Source organism: Schistocerca americana, chromosome 10 (genome assembly GCF_021461395.2).
Source record: "Schistocerca americana isolate TAMUIC-IGC-003095 chromosome 10, iqSchAmer2.1, whole genome shotgun sequence".
Classification (NCBI taxonomy): Eukaryota; Metazoa; Arthropoda; class Insecta; order Orthoptera; family Acrididae; genus Schistocerca; species Schistocerca americana.
In genome coordinates this window covers 90,711,866-90,735,475 of record NC_060128.1, presented here as the reverse complement: position 1 = coordinate 90,735,475, position 23,610 = coordinate 90,711,866, and the positions used below count along the sequence as shown (strand labels likewise).

At 41.3% G+C, this 23,610-nt stretch overlaps 1 protein-coding gene across 1 annotated transcript in view; it reads right to left on the bottom strand.

The window, feature by feature from the left end:
* Nucleotides 1-23,610, bottom strand: part of LOC124552627 (aminopeptidase N-like) — a 230,330-nt gene that overhangs the window by 151,912 nt on the left and 54,808 nt on the right. Inside the window, exon 4 of the mRNA XM_047126952.1 lies at nt 12,876-13,031. Coding sequence (XP_046982908.1) covers nt 12,876-13,031 — 156 coding nt within the window. The remainder of the gene's footprint in view (nt 1-12,875; nt 13,032-23,610) is intronic.

Below are 23,610 nucleotides of genomic sequence, written 5' to 3'. Positions count from 1 at the left end.
GCAGTAACTTTATAACCTTGTAATCAAGTTGTGTATCTAAAGAGTTCTGTCCCTAAGGTGTGACTAGATGCGCGATTTTCTGTGAGAAAGGTTACAGTTCATTGCAACTGACCGCATCTACTGGAACTGAAGTCATTTCTTGGGCCTCTTAGATTGTCAGCAGATGGTGCCGTTATTTAACACCTAGTAAAGTCATAACAAGGCGAAAACGGAATGTAAAATGATTGAGTCAAGATGTCTCCATACTGCGAAAAGTGGAAATTGGCCCTGAACAATAAAAAGTGGGAAGTCCTTCTAACAACCCCACCACAACAAAGGTCAGCATTTAATAACCATTGTGGTGTTGCTGACGCTGATAAATACTGCATTTTCGGGCAACAACAGTCATATTATGTGGCAGGTGTCATTAGAGCACAGTTAATAAAGTCATTTCACGTAATAATCAAAAAACTAAGCACTCATCTTTTTGTGTTTCCCACGCTGGTCTCGTCGTAAGATCATGGCTCAATCGTCGAAAATCTAGGTGGTTATGATTCCAAGCTCGGATGCAAAGAGGTCTAGGTTTTATCGTGCTATATTTTGTAGATGCGCTTCACAAACCATTCTTGAAGATTACACTTTAATTGGACAATGGTGATGTAGAAAAAGCAATCAGCACTCCGAATTTAAGTTAGACTTCCTTTTAATTGCAATATCACGTAAACACAAAACATCACAATACAAAACATACTTGAAAACATCTTTCTCACAGTCACTGTTAAAGTTCACATTTTATAAGCGGACTACGTTATGCGTCTTTCCAACATGATGTCCAACACTTCACTTTCTCAAGGTCCGACTCTCTAACAACTCAACAACTAACTAACAATCGCTTACGCGCCCAAAAAATCAGAGTTTCAAGTACGTCAAAGATCATAGTGACAAAAGAAAGAATACACATAAGAATAATGTCATTGCAATATAAACATATCGATGTATCAAAAGTGAAATCAAATCTGAATGTTGTCTCAGAAATATGTTAAGTAGTTAACAGAAATACAGTAGACTATTACTGGTATCGAGAAGTTCAGGTGAGGTACCATAATGGTTACGTAATTCAAGTACCATTACATCCTCCACAGGAGTACAACAGTTCCGTTGCATTTCGATTGCACGAAAAATCAGTTCATGTAAATATGAGCGCGTACATAGCTATTAGATTTACATAGCTTAAATTGGAGCGATCATATAGTAAATGTTGTGAGGCAGGTAAACCAGAAACCGCGTATTTTCGGAAGGTGCAACATGTCTACTAAAGAGACTGCCTACACTGAGCTTACCCATGCTCTTGTGGTGTGTTTCTCCACGGTGTGGGATCCTTACCAGATAGGATTGACAGAGGACGTCAAAAAAGTCCAAAGATGGGCAGCTCGTTTTGTGACATCACAAAGTATGGGTTAATGTGTCGAGGGCGGCGCGTTCTCAGGCACCTTGCCACGGTTCGTGAGGCTTCCCCCGTCGGAGATTCGAGTCCTCCCTCAGGCATGGGTGTGTGTGTGTGTGTGTGTGTTTTCCGTAGCATGTTACTTTGTTAGATGAAGTAGTGTGTAAACCTAGGGACCAATGACCTCAGCAGTTTGGTCCCATAGGAACTTACCAAAAATTTCCAATAATGTGTCGAGGAAACGATAAAGGAGTTGGGATTGGAATCTGGTTTCCAGTGCCATCACTATCTGCTCTTCAAGTGCTGAGCCCTCCTATTCTATTCCTCTTGCAGCTTCGGACTGTCATCCGCCCGCTACCACCCTTCATCAGGTGTACATGTTTGGCTCTGCTTCCTCCTCTACACCTGACGTTCATCTCCCCTCCTAGTCCTCTTTTCCAAGTTCTCTCCCGACCACCCTGGCTTCGGTTAGTTCCTCAGCCATTGACTGGGACAGATCTCTTCCAGAGTCCGAAAGCCTCCATTGCTTGTTCTGAAAACTCTTATGGGAGTTTCAGGACGCCATTGTTATTTACATGAATGGGTCTAGATCCGCTGATCACGTGGGGTGTGCCTTCATGTCTTCTGTTGGCACAGAACACCACCTTGGCTGCCACATGTGAGCTGTTCACTGCAGAATCGATGGCCACCTGTTGGACCATCTGCCTTTTTATTAAGGGGCTCCGGAACGCCCTATACTTGCAATGTTAAAATAACGCTTATAAATTACATCTTTCCTCACAAAGTATTTGAGGTAGGAAGTTGAACTTTTTACAGATTATTTATTGGAATATGGGCTACAACTTAAGACAGGGATTTCACAAAATTTTAGTTCAGTTATTAAAGATGATTTTTTTTCAATTGTAATGAAAATTCACAACATTTTTTTTACAATTTTTTATTTATATATTCAAAAATATACAGTTTTTTGGAAAAAGGCTGTGTTAAATTATGCAGAAGGTACTGTGTAACATTTACTGAAAGTTTGAAACAAATATGTTTGGAAGATCCTTAGAAAACATGTAATTAGTATGAGAAAATAAAAGTTTTGGGAATCGAGCGACAAAGATTGGATTAACTTTTTAGTGCATTCCAGGTCCATAGGATGGATTATCTTCATCCTCTGCAAACTCCTCCTCCAGCTTCCTCTTGTTCCTCCTCCTGTTTACTCTTGCTTGTATTTCTAGACTCTTTACAGCCCTGTCTGCAGCCCGAAGGCGTTCCTTGTCTAAAGCAAGCATCGCTCGTTGTTGTGTTCGTAGATTTTGCTACCATTTTCTTCAGTTGCAGTTACTGCAACACTGTTCCGAAAGGTGGTCATGTATGAACACTTATCACACTTCAGTTGTATTTCACTAGCAAGTCCTGCGTGCTTTATTATGGAGAGTTCCAGACCAACTTCACTACAATGAATACATCTTACACAGTTTGAAAAAATTCCTTTGAGAACCGACATATCAAATATTTCATTCACATCCGATTCGCCCATAAAACATTCATAGTTTTCACTCATTGAACCAAGCTTCTTCTGTCAAGTATTTTCTTCCCCACTTTGACTGCTATGGGCAGGTGTACTTGAGAGGTTAGGTTCACTCACTTGGTTATCGTCTTTATTGTTTACAGTAATAACACATACCTTTGGCTTTCCAACATTTCTCCTTTTCTTAAAAGCCTTCAGAGGATTTCTAATAACTTTACTTTTACTCATTATTATACTTCAACAAAACAGAGACTCAAGAAACAGAATTAATTACGAATATTTTCGAGATAACGACAGAGTAAATAAACATGAAACAATCGACAACCACACCAGCGATATATATTGAACCATCACAGGTTAGCCACAACACATACTTTATCTCACATCACTAAAATGTACCTGATGAACACGGACGTTAATAATAACACCACTTGACAGCAGTTTAACAGCGCCACAGTGGGTCACGCCCATGTAGAACACATTTCAAAAAAAATTTAAAAATAGTTGTAGTCTTCGGAATTGAATAAATTATATATCTATATATCTGCAGATTCAGAAAACGCAAAAAAGTAAAAATTGAACTTTTCATGATTTTGAGCCTTTCCGGAGCCCCTTAAACGGACTTCCCTCACAGAGTTTTGTTATGTACAGACTCAGAGTGGTCTTCAGGTTATCGCTAGTTTTTTTACTGCCATCCCTCAGTCTCTGCCATCCACGACCTTCTCGCTGATCTTGGTGATGATGCTTGTTTGGTCGACTCCTGGCCACATAGGTATCCTGGGTAATGAACTTGGTGATCGTCTAGCTGGGAGGGGGGGGGGACCTACCCACAATTATATGTGACCCCCTCTAGTGGTGGATTTGCAGCTTTACATCAAATCCCGTTTTGCTCAGTCGTGGGCCCCCCCTCCCCCCCCCCCCCGCCATTTAATAAACTTCGCAACATCGGACAAGTCAAGGAGACTCCCATCATGTGGCCTTCTTCCCTCTGCCTCTCCCAGGGGGAATCTGCCGTCTTCTCCCATCTTCGTACTGGCCACAGTAGGTTGACCTGTTGTTTTTTTACTCCACAATGAGCCGCCCCCTGCCTTTGTAGTTGTGGGGCTCTGCTCACAATGACCCATATTTTGCTGGACTGCTCCTGCCTTTTGGCCCTTCACACTAAATATGTCCTCCCACCTTTCTTGTCTTAGGTGTTAACAGATGACCCTCGTATGATCATGTGTGTTCTCAGTTTTCTTCCCAGGTATAAATACTTGAATTTTCCTCTGGAACTGGAGTCCCTCAGTGTTGGCGTTCATTATGTAGGCCTTGCCTCCACACTGGACAGGTTCCCACCTCCTTTTCCCTACACTTTGCCTGGTCTATTGTGCTGTTTTGTTTCCCCTTCTCTTTTGTCTCCTTCCCCTGGTGTTGTCCCATTTGTATTGTAATAATGTTATGGTGCAGGTTGGTGGCGGTGCTGTTGCCCCTCCCCCCCCCCCCCCATACACACACGTACTGTTTCTGGGGCACCCCCGCTCTCCCCATTTCCACCCACCCCGTCATGTTCTTTCCTTTTTCTGCTGCCATGACGTCCCTTTTCCCTCTTGTTTGCATGTTTTCCCTTCTCATTGTCTGAATTGTGCTGTTATGTTTTCCTCCCTTAATTTCTACCATCCTAGATCATGGGACCGATGACCTGCCTGTTTGGTCCCCTTCCCAAACTAATCAACTACCAACCAACCAACCAACCTACTTGAGAATGAAAGCATAGAGAAATAGTCTGAAAGTGGCACTCTAAATTTCAGAATAATTAGATAGATATAGATACAGACACATCCTTGTATTATTGTTTGTAGTAGTCCATGTCGGAATAGGTAACCAATAAACTCTTCCTTCCACAATAGCGTTCCGTAAATTCCTCTTCTTTCCCACTCTTAACGACGTCGTCACTCGTCATCTTATCAGTCCATTTCCCTTTCAGCATGTGCTTGTAAAACCACATTCCAATAAAATTCTCTATTCCTCTCTTCAGCTCCCAGAGTCGAGGACTCACTGTCATACATCACCACACTCTACACATACGGTTTCGGAAACCTTTTGCTGATCTGTAATGTTATTTTTTGAGGTCAACATATGCTTTTTATGGGCAGTGCAGTTTCGTACTTCTTCCGCACTTCTTCCACCTCCGGTGACCTAGCTTCCGAGTAAGCCGATGAGTCAACTAGTTGGCATAACTTGTCACACCCCTTCCTTAACTTAGGCTACAGCTTGCCATTCTTCGTCACGAGCTGTCACCTGACGATCCTACAGCCGTCGAAATATTTTACGAAACATATTCTCAGAATTGTGCATTCTTTCAGCATCTTCTGTACTGAGTGTAGCTCCACTACCCATTGGTGGCGTATCAAAAGTTGCGCCGGAGTGCTACTCTAACTCGGCTGTAGGCTCGTCAAGTAAAATATGTATTAGAAGCCTAAGGAAGGGCAAAAGGCGATAAAAATAACAAAGTTACATTCCTCATAGTTGCATTGCTCCTGGTGCGAGAATACAAGTAAAATTGCGAGCAGTGGTACGCCTGTTTAGCTGGGTGGTAACGTACTTGCCTCCCATGCAAGCGGGCCCAGGTTCGATTCCCGGCTGGGTTGGACAGGGTGTTGTGTTGTCTTCATCATCATTTCATCCTCATCCCGGCGAGCGAGTCGCCGAATGTGGCATCGAATGAAATAAAACTTGCACTTGGCGGCCGATCTTCCACGAATAGCGGCCTCATGGCCAACGATGCCACACGCTCATTTCCATTTTTTGCTAGCACTAAGGGATGAACGGATTAGACTATGACATAAGCATATAGACAGCGTGACGTATGGAAGGTTGGGTCGGTCCGGTGAGCGTGCTCCAATAGCGTAAGTGGTAAGGCAAGTGGGGAATCCGGGTTCGAGTCCCAGCCGGACACAAATTTTCGTATGTCACTGTTGGGTAGTATAGCTATACGCAATACAGCTGCTACTAAAAGAATTCGCAACTCAGAGAATACATTTCGAAAAATCTTTGGTGTAGTCTAATTTAAACTTCACATAGTCTACAGACGTCATGTGTCTTCGATTGTTACATTAGATCCCACGGAAGCCCATTTCCCGCATAGCATAATACACTCAAAATAAAAAAAGACGTACGACGAAGTAATTACCCGAATGGGACGGAAATTGGTAGATGTGATGTACATGTACAGACAAGCAAATAGCTACAATTTCAGAAAAATTAAATATATTCAAGAGAAAGAACTTCACAAATTGGGCAACTCAGTAATGCTTTGGTCCACCTCCGGCCCTCACGCAAGAAGGTATTTGGGTTGGCACTGATTGACACAGTTCTTGGATGTTCTCCTGAGGCATATTCTGCAAATTCTGTCCGATTGGCGTTTACGTCGTCAAAATCGCGAGCTAGCTGGAGAGCCAGCCCATATTGGTCCAAACGTTCTCAGTTGGGGAGAGATCCGGCGAGCTTCCTGGCCAACGTGGGGCTTGGGAAGCACGAAGACGAGCAGTAGGAACTCTGCGGGCGGGCATTATCTTGTTGAAATGTAAGCCCAGGGTTGCTTGCCATGAACGACAATAAAACGGGGCGTAGAATATAGTCGACATACCGCTATACTATCAGTTTAATTAGCCACGGCTGCAAAATACTAACACGAATTATTTACAGACGAATGGAAAAACTGGTAGCCGGCCGGAGTGACCAAGCGGTTCTAGCCACTACAGTCTGGAACCGCGCGACCGCTACGGTCGCAGGTTCGAATCCTGCCTTGGGCATGGACGTGTGTGATGTCCTTACGTTAGTTAGGTTTAAGTAGTTCTAAGTTCTAGGGGACTGATGACATCAGAAGTTGTTCCATAGTGCTCAGAGCCATTTTTTTTAAAAACGTGTAGAAGCCGACCTCGGGGAAGATCAGTTTGGATTCCGTAGAAATGTTGCACCACGTGATGCAATACTGACCCTACGACTTATCTTAGAAAATAGATTAAGGAAAGGTAAACCTACGTTTGTAGGATTTGTAGACTTAGAGAAAGTTTTTGAAATTGTTGACTGGAATACTCTCTTTCAAATTGTGGAGGTGGCAGAGGTCAAATACAGGGAGCGAAAGGCTATTTCCAATTTGTACAGAAACCAGATGGCACGTATAAGAGTCGAGGGGCATGAAAGGGGAAGCAGTGGTTGGGAAGGGAGTGAGACAGGGTTGTAGCCTATCCCCGTTGTTATTCAATCTGCATATTGAGCAGGCAGTAAAGGAAACAAAATAAAAATTTGGAGTTGGAATTAAAATCCACCGAGAAGAAATAAAATCGTTGAGGTTTGCCGATGACATTGTAATTCTGTCAGAGACAGCAAAGGACTTGGCAGAGCAGCTGAAAGGAGGATGTAAGATGAACATCAACAAAAGCAAAACGAGGATAATGGAATGTAGTCGAATTAAATCGGGTGATGCTGAGGGAATTAGATTAGGAAATGGGACGCTTAAAAGAGTAAATGAGTTCTGCTATTTGGGGAGCAAAATGACTGATGATGGTCGAAGTAGAGAGGATATAAAATGCAGACTGGCAATGGCAAGAAAAGCGTTTCTTAAGAAGAGAAATTTGTTAACGTCGAGTATAGATTTAAGTGTCAGGAAGTCTTTTCTGAAAGTATTTGTATGGAGTGTGTCCATGTATGGAAGTGAAACGTGGATGATTAATAGTTTAAACAAAAAGAGAACAGAAGATTTCGAAATGTGGTACTGCAGAAGAATGCTGAAGATTAGATGGGTAGATCACATAACTAATGAGGAGGTACTGAATAGAATTGGGAAGAAGAGAAATTTGTGGCACAACTTGACTATAAGAACGGATCGGTTGGTAGGACATGTTCTGAGGCATCAAGGGATCACCAATGTAGTATTAGAGGGCAGCGTGGAGGGCAAAAATCGTAGAGGGAGACCAATAGATGAATACACTAAGCAGATTCAGAAGGATGTAGGTTGCAGTAGGTACTGGGAGATGAAGAAGCTTGCACAGGATAGAGTAGCATGGAGAGATGCATCAAACCAGTCTCTGGACTGAAGACCACAACAACAACAACCGCTATACTGCAAGGGAGCTGCGAATGACAACCAAACGGGTCCTGCAACGAAAAATAATATTGCACCCCAGACCAACACTCTCGGTTGAGGGCGGCACGGAGTGCGACAGCTTGGTATACAACCACTGTTGGGGCATCTCCAGACACGTCTTAATTGGTCGTTGGTGGTCAATTCGAAGCGGAATTTATTGCTGATGACAGTTTTACTACCATCAACGAGATTCGTAGCCGAAGACGCTCCGAGACGCCCTGGACAGCGGTGGGTTAGCAACCTGAGTCCCCCGCCATATATTCAGACAATCTGTGGTGATCAGAATGAGATTTTCACTCTGCAGCGGGCAAGTGCTCTACCAACTGAGCTACCCAAGCTTTCTTCCAGAAGTGCTAGTTCTACATGGTTCGCAGGAGAGCTTCTGTAAAGTTTGGAAGGTAGGAGGCGAAGTACTGGCAGAAGTAAAGCTGTGAGGACGGAGCGTGAGTCGTGCTTGGGTAGCTCAGTTGGTAGAGCACTTGCCCGCGGAAGGCAAAGGTCCCAAGTTCGAATCTCGGTCCGGCACACAGTTTTAACCTGCCAGGAAGTTTCAGTCAGTAGTGATGGTTTGCGCTGGTCTTTCTTTTCGCAGTAGGACCCGTTTGGTAGTCATCCACGATCCCCTTACAGCACAGTATTCCATGCCCCTTTTGTTGCCCTTCATATCAAGCAGTCCTGGGCTTACATTTCGGCAAGATAATGGCCGCCCGGACGCGGTGAGCGTGTCTGCTGCTTGTCTGCGCATTTGCCAAATCCTCTTTTGGCCAGCAATGATGTCGAATTCCTCTCCAGTCTAGGACGTCTGGGAATTGTCCTTCAATTAGTTCTGGATTTTGACGATACGACGCGTCAATTGGACAGAATTTGGCACGATATCCCTCCGGGCAAGCAACAGCTCTGCTAATCAAGACCGGGCCATATAACTGCTTGCGTAAGAGCCAGAGGTGAATAAACTCGTTACTGAGTTGCTAAATTTGTGAAGGTCTCTCTCTTGAATAAAGCATACAATTTTTTTCAAAATTGTTATCATTAGTTTGTTCCGTCATACACAACGAAACCCAGACTCAAAGCCATCAAGTTTACAGGAGATTAAAGAGATAATTCAGTCACTGAAAAATAACAAAGCATCAGGAGAAGATCAAATCATCGCAAAATTATGGAAAAATGCAGGAGAAAACGTTATTGAAAACTCAAAGAGGTTATACATGAAATCTGGAAAACTGAAAAAATCCCCACAGATTGGAAGACAGCAATCATACATCCTCTGTACAAAAATGGAAGTAAAACAGGCCCCAACAACTATTGTGGAATCTCTTTATTGTTAATAACATACAAAATTCTCTCTGAAGCCCAACTAAACCGAGCTGAACCTCAGCTGGATTCAAAACTAGGCGAATACCAAGGTGGGACCAGAAAAGGTCGATCACGCGTAGAACAAATCCTTAACTTGATAAACTCGATGAAATATTTGCATAGTACTTCAAACAAAAGTTATGTCATCATGTTTGTCGACTTTAAAAAAGTATATGACACTATATCCCTTTTTGAAGTGTTACCAGGACTTCGACTAGACCAAAAGACAACAAACATCTTAAAAGGAACACTCACGGAGACCAAATCCAAAGTAAAATTTATGGAGAATTGAGCACAGAATTTGAAATAGACACAGGAGTACGACAAGGGGTTGGACTGTCCCTAATGCTCTTGAAAAAGTTGTTGGAGAATGAAGAAAAGCAGGTGCACCAGCACACAGACTGGGACCAAAGCGTAAGGGCATAGAATTAGACTGTTTAGTATTTGCTGACGACATGGCACTGATCGCGCCAGACATTACCGATGTACAGAAACAGCTAGAATCATTACAAGAGCAGGCAGCAAAAATAGGATTACAAATTTAATTTGAAAAAACAAACTTTACTGACTGACATCAAAGATGCACTTACTGATCTCAAAATTGGCAATAACTACAGCTCTCGAGTAAAAGAATTTAAATATTGGGGTGAATGGATTGCAGAAAATTGTTAAGAAAAGAAATCTGTCAGATCAAGAGTCCAGAAAATGGAGACGGCGTTTCAGTTAACAAAAAACGTTTACAACAAAAAGTCTCTCGTGGAACTGCAAATACGACACTACACAACAGTAATTAAACCCGGAGCTCTCTGCGATTCTGAGACACTAAACCTTCAGCACAGAACACTAAAAAGGGAATTAGAAGTGAAAGAACGCAAAATAATGAGGAAAATCCTAGGACCAAGAACTAAAGATGGTGTTCATTATCCAAAACCCAATGCAGAAATATATAAAAATATCTCCAAAAACAGACACAACATGAGAAGAATTCATGGGGCATTTAGAAAGAAGAGGTTAACGCACAAAATCCATACATTTTTAAAGAACAAGACTACGAGACCGAACTGGTACAAACAGACGGAAAAAGACTTGAGAGAATTAGGGTCTCCAAATCTACATGACAGAAATGAAATTTAAAAAATCACAAACACATGGTGAGAGGCACCCACATGCCTTGCTCATACTGTGGCATCAAGCAGTCAGGCCTGCAAGATGAGTGGTCTGCCAAGCGAGTGGATTCATTCTTATTTATCGAGTAACATGAACTCTAATACTCACAATTAAGTTACAAATTATCCTCCTGTTTGAATATTACGCAACGGAATCGGATAACGCCCATCTGACTGTTAGTAATTTACACAACTCTGACTGTTCACTACGCACTCGCTATACCACACTTTCTTTCTTTCCCAACGCCTTTAATCAACACGTGGCCATCGCACTGAATATGAATGGCGCACACATTATAAATTCTGGGTATCATGACTACTCACTATTCGAAGAACAAGGCCACCAATCCTTTTTACTATCTTTTTCATTCAGATAAATTCTATTATAATTCAAAGATAACCTAAACACACCATTACATTTTATACGACAATTACATATGAGAAACTCCGCCCAGTGGGCATGGCTTTACATTGGTGATTCTCTATCTTATGGTCTCGTAATTATTTAACGCTACAGTGCACTTTCTGGATAGGATGGTGGATCTTTTATTATATCTCACACTTCGACTCTCACAATCATCATCACGAAACTTTCCTCCAGTTCGAGCGGTACAGAAGGAACAAGCATAACCCACTAATCTTTCGAGACTACCTCGTTACTCTCACATGCAAACCACACATACCCAAATTACATGACATACATCACACTACAACATGGAATACAATACAATAAATAGTCACAACACTATCACTTTCTGCTTTCCCACTTCAATTAGTATTTATCCCAGTTTCACACGACACTGCCCCACTTCGTAATTCTACTTTCCTACTATGAACTCTGGAGATATATGCACGTCTTCCTGTGCAATGCAAGCCAAGTGGCGTTGCTGGATAGACGGCTGACTCACCTTGCTTCTCTCTGAGTTTTAGAGTTTGAATCTAGCGTCACACGGAAACATAACACGCAAAGTAATATTAAGAACATATTCGTCACACACGCGAGTCCTCAACTGATACCATGGACGAGTACTTCTCTTTATCCTTTGTCTCACACACAGATTGAGACCCACTCAGTACTCACCACGTGGAAGTGCTCGTCTTTAATTTCAAGTCCTGCACACGCCATTTCTTAAATATTTCCAACTTATAGTACACACACCAGTAATTCAGCTTAACTTTAGCACTTGGAAGTATTTCAAGTTAGTACTAGCACTCGCAAGTATTTCAACTTATTGCTACACGTGGTTTCATTGTGACCGTTGGTCACTTCCGAAGATTACTATGATCCCCTTAATATTACCTGCCTGTCATTTAATTCTCCCCCTCAAAAGTTCCTGAAATACAGAAATTATTATTACAAACTACTCTGAAGTATTTCACATGCATACCATCTCTCCACTCTTTTGTCTTTACGGAGCACACCTAAGACAGGTCTTAACAGCACAAGATCCAGCGCCAGAGTGCTGAAACATGGCTGTTCTTCTGGTCATCTCGCAGCTCTGTCGAGGTGGGGGATGACCATGCTTCCGTATTTGTTAGCCACATTTCAGGCGCTCAAAGCTCAGGTAAATTTTATCTCTTTGGTTCCACCAAAGATGACCAAAGGTGACCAAAGGACCGTCTCAAAGATGATCACATATTGCACATTCACTATCTCCAGTTAGCAGACGACCATACATTCATTCATTTCACAGATCTCACCAAACTGGATGTGGGGATTTATTTTGTGGGAGTGCACATGTGATCAATTAAATAAATAAACTGTCCTTCTTTCCTACACTGGTATCTGGCTTCGGTGTATTAAGTGAAATTGAGTTATTATTACAAAAAATATGTTGCTCTGACAAGAATAACGAAGAATGTTGTACCTATTTTCAATATCTGGCGGTACTGTACCCTTTCAATGGGGTTTTGAGGAAGAAGAGAGAAAAAGTAACCGATATACGTAATCTACGCAACGAAAGCTAGCCCATTCGTTGCTTATGAAGGAATACTGGGCGAAAAGGAAGGCCAACAAATGTTGATTACGCGTGGTCCTAAGTGATCAATCCGCGAAGAAGAAGAAGATTGTTTTGTACATCTACATCACATCTAACTTTTTCCGTCCAGTTCAGACAATTCCTTTGTGGGGAGCAGCTTTTTTATGTCTTAGAATGTATTAATTTTTCATGTGCACATTTTTTCTTTTCACATGGCGCGCATTTCTCGTGATGTTCGGTTGTTTCAAACTAAAACGAACACCGTATGTTGAGAAGCATTCACTAGCAGAGACTCTGGTCTACTTACCTGGATTCGGAGACGGTGGCATCCGTAGCGCTTATGGCTTCGAACCCTGGCGGCACTATCACCTTCAGTTTGAAGCTGGCCTTCAGTGCTGGCTCGTCAAAGCAGGGGAACGCCCTCCGTGCGTACGTCGGTTCAAACTTGGTAGCCGCCAGGTACCTGCCACAGAGGACGTAGTTAGCTATTCCGTAGGGCGTACCTTATATTTATTTTTGTTGTTATTTACTTATAATGAAGCGCAAAAAAATTGGTGTAGGCATGCATATTTAAATACAGATATATACAAACAGTTAGAATACTGCGTTGCGGTCGGCAACAACTATACAGGGTGTTACAAAAAGGTACGGCCAAACTTTCAGGAAACATTCCTCACACACAAAGAAAGAAAATATCTTATGTGGATATGTGTCCGGAAACGCTTACTTTCCATGTTAGAGCTCATTTTATTACTTCTCTTCAAATCACATTAATCATGGAATGGAAACACACAGCAACAGAACGTACCAGCGTGACTGCACGAAAGACTTTGTTACAGGAAATGTTCAAAATGTCCTCTGTTAGCGAGGATACATGCATCCACCCTCCGTCGCATGGAATCCCTGATGCGCTGATGCAGCCCTGGAGAATGGCGTATTGTATCACAGCCGTCCACAATACGAGCACGAAGAGTCTCTACATTTGGTACCGGGGTTGCGTAGACAAGAGCTTTCAAATGCCCCCATATATGAAAGTCAAGAGGGTTGAGGTCAGGAGAGCGTGGAGGCCACGGAATTGGTCCGCCTCTACCAATCCATCGGTCACCGAATCTGTTGTTGAGAAGCGTACAAACACTTCGACTGAAATGTGCAGGAGCTTCATCGTGCACGAACCACATGTTGTGTCGTACTTGTAAAGGCACATGTTCTAGGAGCACAGGTGGAGTATCACGTATGAAATCGTGATAACGTGCTCCATTGAGCGTAGGTGGAAGAACATGGGGTCCAATCGAGACATCACCAACAATGCCTGCCCAAACGTTCACAGAAAGTCTGTGTTGATGACGTGATTGCACAGTTGCGTGCGGATTCTCGTCAGCCCACACGTGTTGATTGTGAAAATTTACAATTTGATCACGTTGGAATGAAGCCTCATCCGTAAAGAGAACGTTTGCACTGAAATGAGGATTGACACATTGTTGGATGAACCATTCGCAGAAGTGTACCCGTGGACGCCAATCAGCTGCTGATAGTGCCTGCACACGATGTACACGGTACGGAAACAACTGGTTCTCCCGTAGCACTCTCCATACAGTGACGTGGTCAACGTTACCTTGTACAGCAGCAACTTCTCTGACGCTAACATTAGGGTTATCGTCAACTGCACGAAGAATTGCCTCGTCCATTGCAGGTGTCCTCGTCGTTCTAGGTCTTCCCCAGTCGCGAGTCATAGGCTGGAATGTTCCGTGCTCCCTAAGACGCCGATCAATTGCTTCGAACGTCTTCCTGTCGGGACACCTTCGTTCTGGAAATCTGTCTCGATACAAACGTACCGCGCCACGGCTATTGCCCCGTGCTAATCCATACATCAAGTGGCCATCTGCCAACTCCGCATTTGTAAACATTGCACTGACTGCAAAACCACGTTCGTGATGAACACTAACCTGTTGATGCTACGTACTGATGTGCTGGATGCTAGTACTGTAGAGCAATGAGTCGCATGTCAACACAAGCACCGAAGTCAACATTACCTTCCTTCAACTGGGCCAACTGGCGGTGAATCGAGGAAGTACAGTACATACTGACGAAACTAAAATGAGCTCTAACATGGAAAGTAAGCGTTTCCGGACACATGTCCACATGACATCTTTTCTTTATCTGTGTGTGAGGAATGTTTCCTGAAAGTTTGGCCGTACCTTTTTGTAACACCCTGTATTCACTAGCTATACTCGGCGAACTTCGTTCCGCCTCTGAAAATCTTTATATGTTACAGCTGACCCGGCAAACGTTGCTTTGCCATATAAATTATCTCTAGTCTATAAGAATAATGTATACATGTAGCACAATGTAATCGTGTAACACAATAGCCGTTGTTGGCGGGAGCTCGTGACACAAACAATAATAATGGCCGAAAACTGTGTGGGGAGTGAGAAAAGGCTTAGGGGGAAGTCGGGAACTCCCGGCCACTATTAGTTCTGGCGTTTCTACGTAGATCGCGCGGATTTAACAATTGCAGCCGATACATGGCTCTTCCATGAGCATACAAACATAGCGGCAATTGCGTGTCGAAACGTGTTCGCCAGCATTATGAATAAGGCAAAGCGCACACGCATCTATTTTTGTCGTATGTAAAAATATTGTACGATTAAATTCTTTTAGAGGAACAAAGGAGAGCATAGGAACTTATTTGTTCCACTTCTTTGTTGATCATACGATGTATTTCAGTATGATGAAAATCGATGCGTGTGCGCTAGGCCTAAATGTCGGTTTGGCGAATGACGTGTGCTACCTGGTTAAACTTCTCGGTCTAGTTACGTCGATTCAACAAGCGATATTCGAGTCGTTGCTTTTGGTACGTTTTCTTCAATTACCTATCTGTCGAATAGTGAAAGACTACCACCGGTAGACATCTAGCGGGGATAACTGAATCAGTGATAATTGATCTGTTATCGACTGTGGCTGAAAATTATTAAATTACTAAAATCGCTTTTAAAAAATAGCGGTTGGTGGTAGAAGGGTGAAAATTTAGGGTTGTGTGTATTTTTTAACACCACATCATAAAAAAATAAAAATAAAAAGTTCTGTCCAAAAAAATAAGAAAAAATTTTTGAGGTGGACCACTCTTATCACAGAGGGGTATGAAAAACAGATTACGACCGACCTCAGACCTACCGAATACACATGTAAAATTTCATCAGAATCGATAGAGCCATTTCGGATGAGTATGGCAACTAGCAGTGTGGCACGAAAATTTTATATATAACGATAAGGATGACAAGTGTCTGGCGCAGTTGTTAGATCGGTTATTGCTGCTACAATGGCAGGTTATCAAGATTTAAGTGAGTTTGAACGCGGTTTCCTCGTAGGCGCACGAGCGATAAAACACAGCATCTCCGAGGTAGCGATGATGTGGGGATTTTCCCTTATGACCATTTCACGAATGAGCCGTGAATATCAGGAATCGGCTAAAACATCAAATCTCCGACATCGCTGTGGGTGGAAAAAGATGCTTCAAGAATGGGACCAACGACGGTTGAGGAGAATCGTTCAAGGTGACAGAAATGCTCGGCCATCAACAACTAATAAAGTTAGCACTGGCACTATTCCCCATTATTGCTGCTGCTCCTGCTGCTAGCACAACAAGAATGATAATAATAATAATAACAATAATAATAATAATAATAATAATAAACCCCGTGGAGCTGATCAGGTGCGTATAATAATCAAAAATAACAGGATACCCCAGTCAGAATTAGAAAACAGCAAACAACAAGTACAACAAATACTGCAACAAAATAATGTGCAATCAGAAGAAGAAGAAGAAAATACAGTAGTGGACTCAAACATCCCAGAGCAAACAATCAAAGAACAAAACGCATCAATTAAACAATCAGAGGAAAACGAAATCGTAAGACAGCCACCAGAACAAGCACAAATAGAACACGAACTGACACACATGTTAGATATAGAAGAAAAATTTCAGCTGACATATATAGAATACAAAGACACAAATACAGACATTAGACCATTCTTGCACAGACCACCAAACAACCCACAAGTCGAAACAACAATAACAACTATCAACACAATCATACACAAGAAAATAAATGAAAATACAACTATGGAAGAGTTACAACTACTGGTTTTTATAGGAGCACTCACTACACTAAATATATACACTAGGCAGAGATCAGAACTAACCAACACACAGAAGAAACCCACAAAACCATCATGGCAACACAGGCTACAGATCAGAATAGAAAAACTGAGAAAAGACATCGGACAGCTAACACAATTTATAAGACATGAAATATCAGACAAAAAATGAAAAAGGTTAGATAAAATCTCACAACAAGAAGCGATAGAGCAATTAGACGAAAAGAGGCAGAAATTACAAGCATTGGCCAAACGACTTAGAAGACACAAAAAAAGTGAAAATAGAAGGAAACAAAACCAAACATTCAACACAAAGCAAAAGAAATTTTACCAGACAATAGATAACACACAAATTAAAATAGACAATCTACCAAACATAACAGACATGGAACACTTCTGGAGCAACATATTGTCAAACCCGGTACAACGTAACAGACATGCACGGTGGATACAAGCAGAAACAGACACATACAACATAGTACCACAAATGCCTGAAGTGATAATTTTGCAACATGAAGTCACCCGAGCAATTAATTCTACGTACAATTGGAAAGCCCCTGGAAAAGATAAAATAACAAATTTCTGGCTAAAGAAGTTCGCCTCAACACATTCACGTCTAACTAAATTATTTAACAGTTACATTGCAGACATATACACATTCCATGATACACTTACACAAGGAATAACTTATCTGAAACCTAAAGATCAAGCAGACACAGCAAACCCAGCTAAATATCGCCCCATAACATGCGTACCAACAATATACAAAATATTAACTTCAGCCATTACACAGAAATTAATGGCACATACAACAGAGAACAAAATTATAAATGAAGAACAAAAAGGCTGCTGCAAAGAAGCATGAGGATGTAAAGAGCAACTGATAATAGATGCAGAGGTGACATAGCAAGCTAAAATTAAACAAAGGTGGCTACACTACACATAAATTGATTACCAAAAAGCTTTTGATAGTGTACCCCACTCATGGTTACTACAAATATTGGTAATATACAAAGTAGATCCTAAATTGATACAGTTCCTAAACATAGTAATGAAAAATTGGAAAACCACACTTAATATCCAAACAAATTCAAATGATATCACATCACAGCCAATACAGATTAAGTGTGGAATATACCATGGAGACTCATTAAGTCCTTTCTGGTTCTGCCTTGCTCTGAACCCACTATCCAACATGCTAAATAATACAAATTATGGATACAATGTTACTGGAACATACCAACACAAAATCACACATTTGCTATACATGGATGATCTAAAACTACTGGCAGCAACAAATCAACAACTCAATCAATTACTAAAGATAACAGAAGTATTCAGCAATGGTATAAATATGGCTTTTGAAACAGACAAATGTAAGAAAAATAACATAGTCAGGGGAAAACACACTAAACAAGAAGATTACATATTGGATAACCACAGCGACTGAATAGAAGCAATGGAAAAAATAGATGCCTATAAATATCTAGGATACAGACAAAAAATAGGAATAGATAATACAAATATTAAAGAAGAACTAAAAGAAAAATATAGACAAAGACTAACAAAAATACTGAAAACAGAATTGACAGCAAGAAACAAGACAAAAGCTATAAATACTTATGCTTTACCAATATTGACCTACTCATTTGGAGTAGTGAAATGGAGTAACACAGACCTAGAAGCACTCAATACACTTACACAATCACAATGCCACAAATATGGGATACATCACATACATTCAGCAACTGAAAGATTCACATTAAGCAGAAAGGAAGGAGGAAGGGGATTTATCGACATAAAAAACCTACATTATGGACAGGTAGACAATTTAAGAAAGTTCTTTATAGAACAAGCAGAAACTAGCTAAATACACCAATCAATCACTCATATAAATACATCAGCTACACCACTGCAATTTCATAACCACTTCCTCAACCCTTTAGGTCACATAACATCAACAGATACGAAGAAAGTAAATTGGAAAAAGAAAACACTACATGGGAAGCACCCGTATCATCTAACACAGCCACACATAGATCAAGACGCATCCAACACATGGCTAAGAAAAGGCAATATATACAGTGAGACGGAAGGATTCATGATTGCAATACAGGATCAAACAATAAACACCATATATTACAGCAGGCATATTATTAAAGATCCCAATACCACAACAGACAAATAGAAACAGTAGATCACATCAGAAGCGGATGTAGAATACTAGCAAATACAAAATACACCAGTAGATATGACAATGTAGCAAAAATAATACATCAACAACTTGCCATACAACATAAACTAATAAAACAACACGTTCCCACATACAAGTATGCACCACAAAATGTACTGGAGAATGATGATTACAAATTATACTGGAACAGAACCATTATAACAGATAAAACAACACCACATAACAAACCTGTCATCATACTCACCAATAAAAAGAAGAAATTAACACAACTAATGGAAATATCCATACCCAATACAACAAATATACAGAAGAAAACAGGAGAAAAAATTGAAAAATACATCCAACTGGCTGAGGAAGTCAAAGACATGTGGCATCAGGATAGAGTTGACATTATACCAATTATACTATCGACTACAGGAGTCATACCACACAATATCCACCAGTACATCAATGCAATACAGCTGCATCGAAACGTATATACACAACTACAGAAATCTGTAATTATTGATACATTTTCAATTACCCGAAAGTTCCTAAATGCAATGTAACGTATACCGTACAGTTAAAACGAGGTCACGCTTGATCAAGATCCGCGTCACTTTCCATTTTTAAGCAGACATAACGTCTGAGACAGGAAAGAAACAATAATCGTGGTGGTGGTGGCTAGAACGAAATATGCTCCTATCATAGCGCAAAAGAGGCGAGTATATCCTGGGCAGAGTTAGGGATTAAAACAAGAGAACTAGCTTTTCGACTTATTCGCCAGTTTCAAAGACATTTAAATCCGAACACATTGCGCTTTTTGTACGAGGGCTGGAACTTAAATAGTGGCAAAAAATTATTCACAAGCGATACAAAAGAGTTACATGTTTTCACCTGTTACTGTCCTTCAAAGTAGTCACCACTGTTGTTTAGAACCCGTTGCGAGCGATGTGGAAGGCGTAGTATACCGTTAGCAGAGCCTGTTCTGTTGATGGTGCGAATGGAGCGGTATACTGCCTGTCGAATCTCTGCAACAGTTCTGAAGCGAATGCCACCAAGTGCTTCCTTCATCTTCGGAATCTAATCAAAGTCACAAGGACTGAAGTCTGGGGAGTATGGTGGATGGTACAGTACTTCCCAGTCCCATCGACCGAACAGAGCAGTCACGGCTTGAGCTGTACGCGCCCGTGCATTGTCGTGCAAAATGATGGGCGGGTTGCGCAGAAAGTATCGCCACTTCTTTCGCAAAGCTGGTCGCAGGTGGTGCTTCAGAGCCCCAGTATGGTGAAAGTTATGGTGATTCCCGTGTACGACTGTGATGGTGTTGTCCTAACGCATTACGTTCCTCCACGGCAGACCATCAATGCACAGTATTACAGTTCGTTTTTGGAGCATAGTTGCCACTGTTTAAGTTCCAACCCTAGTACTTGTTAGCATTACAACACATGTCATGTAATATAATGGATCGTGTCAAGTAAAGTAACATAATACATAGTGTCATAACCCTCCTCCCCCTCCCTCACCCACCAGGAACAAATCCACATCAGAAATCTTATCACCCCAGAAAATCATTTTTTTAGCTGTCACATGTATGCTCCTCAGCCATATGATATTATACAGCAGACTGTTTGTCATGGCTAGCGAATCTTCTAGATTTCGGGCATAGCATCATGGACTTTGGCCTATAAATTGCAAGATGCAGGTATGCCAAGAGCTTTCTGGTAAGAGAGCACACTGCGCTCGGGAAGTAAGGTCGTTTGCAAAAAAAGTGCGAGTATGTCAAAATGGTTTGTCTTAAGTATCTTTGAAACTGGCAGATAATTTGAAAAGCTAGTTCCCTTTTCTTACATCCCTAACTCTGCACACGACATACTCACATTTTGTTGTGCTATGGCAGGAGCATTTTTCATTCTTGTTCCCGAGTTTTACTCTACCATAATTTTAGTTTTATTCTACAATAAAGGAAACGAAAGAAAAGTTCGGAGTAGGTATTAAAATCCATGGAGAAGAAATAAAAACTTTGAGGTTCGCCGATGACATTGTAATTCTGTCAGAGACAGCAAAGGACGTGGAAGAGCAGTTGAACGGAATGGACAGTGTCTTGAAAGGAGGGTATAAGATGAACATCAACAAAAGCAAAACGAGGATAATGGAATGTAGTCGAATTAAGTCAGGTGATGCTGCGGGAATTAGATTAGGAAATGAGACACTTAAAGTAGTAAAGGAGTTTTGCTATTTGGGGATCAAAATAACGGATGATGGTCGAAGTAGAGAGGATATAAAATGTAGACTGGCAATGGCAAGGAAAGCGTTTCTGAAGAAGAGAAATTTGTTAACATCGAGTATAGAGTTATCTGTCAGGAAGTCGTTTCTGAAAATATTTGTATGGAGTGTAGCCGTGTATGGAAGTGAAACATGGACGATAAATAGTTCGGACAAGAAGAGAATAGAAGCTTTCGAAATGTGGTGCTACAGAAGAATGCTGAAGATTAGATGGATAGAACACATAACTAATGAGGAAGTATTGAATAGAATTGGGGAGAAGAGGAGTTTGTGGCACAAATTGACCAGAAGAAGGGACCGGTTAGTAGGACATGTTCAGAGGCATCAAGGGATCACAAATTTAGCATTGGCGGGTAGCGTGGAGGGTAAAAATCGTTGAGGGACGCCAAGAGATGAATACACTAAGCAGATTCAGAAGGATGTAGGTTGCAGTAGGTACTGGGAGATGAAGAAACTTGCACAGGATAGGGTAGCATGGAGAGCTGCATCAAACCAGTCTCAGGACTGAAGACCACAACAACACAACAACAACAAGTGTTTGTACAAGTTTCTTTTTCAGATCAAGAGAGAAGAGCTTTTTATACTTTTGTACAGCATGGAGAGATGCTGATGCCTCTTGCACACGGATGTGCTCATTCCAATGTAGATTTTCATCTAATATTACTCAAAGAGTTTTTACTGAGTTAGAGAAGTTATTTGTCCCGTTTAGGGCTAAAACGATAGGTATTCCCAATATTTCGTGTTACGAGCTTAGAATGATCAATCAGTATCGCTTTGGTTTTGGATGTGTTGAGTTTTAGCATTACCTGTGTGTCCCACACCTATTTTGATAGTGCACACAGAGGTTCTCGATAGTTGTCCTTAGGTTTATTGCTTTTGCATTTAGATACAACTGGAGGTCAGCAGCATACATGTATTTGCAGTAGGACAGTACTGAAAACATGAAAGTGACATACATTGAAAACAGTGTAGGACCTAATATCATACCCTGGGGGATGTCTGGTACTATCTGCCTGCATTGTGACTTTATGGTGCCAGACGTGATTCACTGCTGGTGAGACGCCAGATATGAGCGAACCCATTACATTGCACTTTGTAAGAACTTCAGGCTGCTGTGTTGGGAAGTAAAATGCCGAAGGTGGGAGTGTCAAAGCTTTGCTGGCTGTAAGAAGCACATGACAGTTGCCCCATGTTCGTTCATGGCAAACCTCAGGTCATTTTATCTTTATTAAGGCATCATCTTTCAAGAACCAAGAGGGAACAACAGAAATTCAAGACCATCAGCAAAGTGATCGGATTAAAAAAGATGTGAGAACAGGATGCAACCTTTCTCCACTGCTGATCACTATGTACATTAAAGAAACATCTTTGAGGAGGAGAAGGAGATTAGTGTTTAACGTCCCGTCGACAACGAGGTCATTAGAGACGGAGCGCAAGCTTGGGTGAGGGAAGGATGGGGAAGGAAATCGGCCGTGCCCTTTCAAAGGAACCATCCCGGCATTTGCCTGAAGCGATTTAGGGAAATCACGGAAAACCTAAATCAGGATGGCCGGACACGGGATTGAACCGTCGTCCTCCCGAATGCTCGGTGTCTTTGAAATAAAATAAGTATTCTGCAGTGTTAAAATTCGGAGTGAAAGGAAAGTGATAGCAGTAGCTGCTAGTAATACTAACCTCAGTGAAAATACGGAGAAATTATAGGACATGTTGAATTGAATGAGTAATCTAATAAGCACAGAAAAACGACTGAGGGTAAACTACAAAAAAACGAAAGCAATTAGGAGTACCAAAATGAGATTAACGATTAACTTCAAAATTGGTGACTACATAGCAGTTTAAGGGTGTGATTCTACTTCCCACGAACTATATAAAAAGTCAACGCTCCCAAAAACATTAAGCAACACACTTTTGCTATAGCAAACTCACACAAAAGTTAATTTTTTAAAAAATGCTGTAAAACCTTGTAGAAACTGTAGAGTTCGCTTGTAGCTATGAATCCTCATTTACTGTGGAGTCAAGATACAACCGGTTTCGCGATAATGAATCGCACTCTCAAATTAATCTTTAACAGCATACTTACAAATTAGAGGCCATTAAGTGCACAAAATAATAGTGCCTACTATCGGTAAGGTAGAAAAGTACTCACTTGACTGGATTATTTCAAGCCATTAAAGCAATATACGATCTCCCAACGCTCTACAGTGTGGTTCATAGATAGTGACCGGGCCAAACATCTCACGAAATAAGCGTCAAACGAAAAAACTACAAAGAACGAAACTTCTCTAGCTTGAAGGAGGAAACCAGATGGCGTTATGGTTGGCCCGCTAGATGGCGCTGCCATAGGTCAAACGGATATAAACTGCGTTTTTATAAATAGGAACCCCCATTTTTATTGCATATTCGTGTAGTACATAAAGAAACATGAATG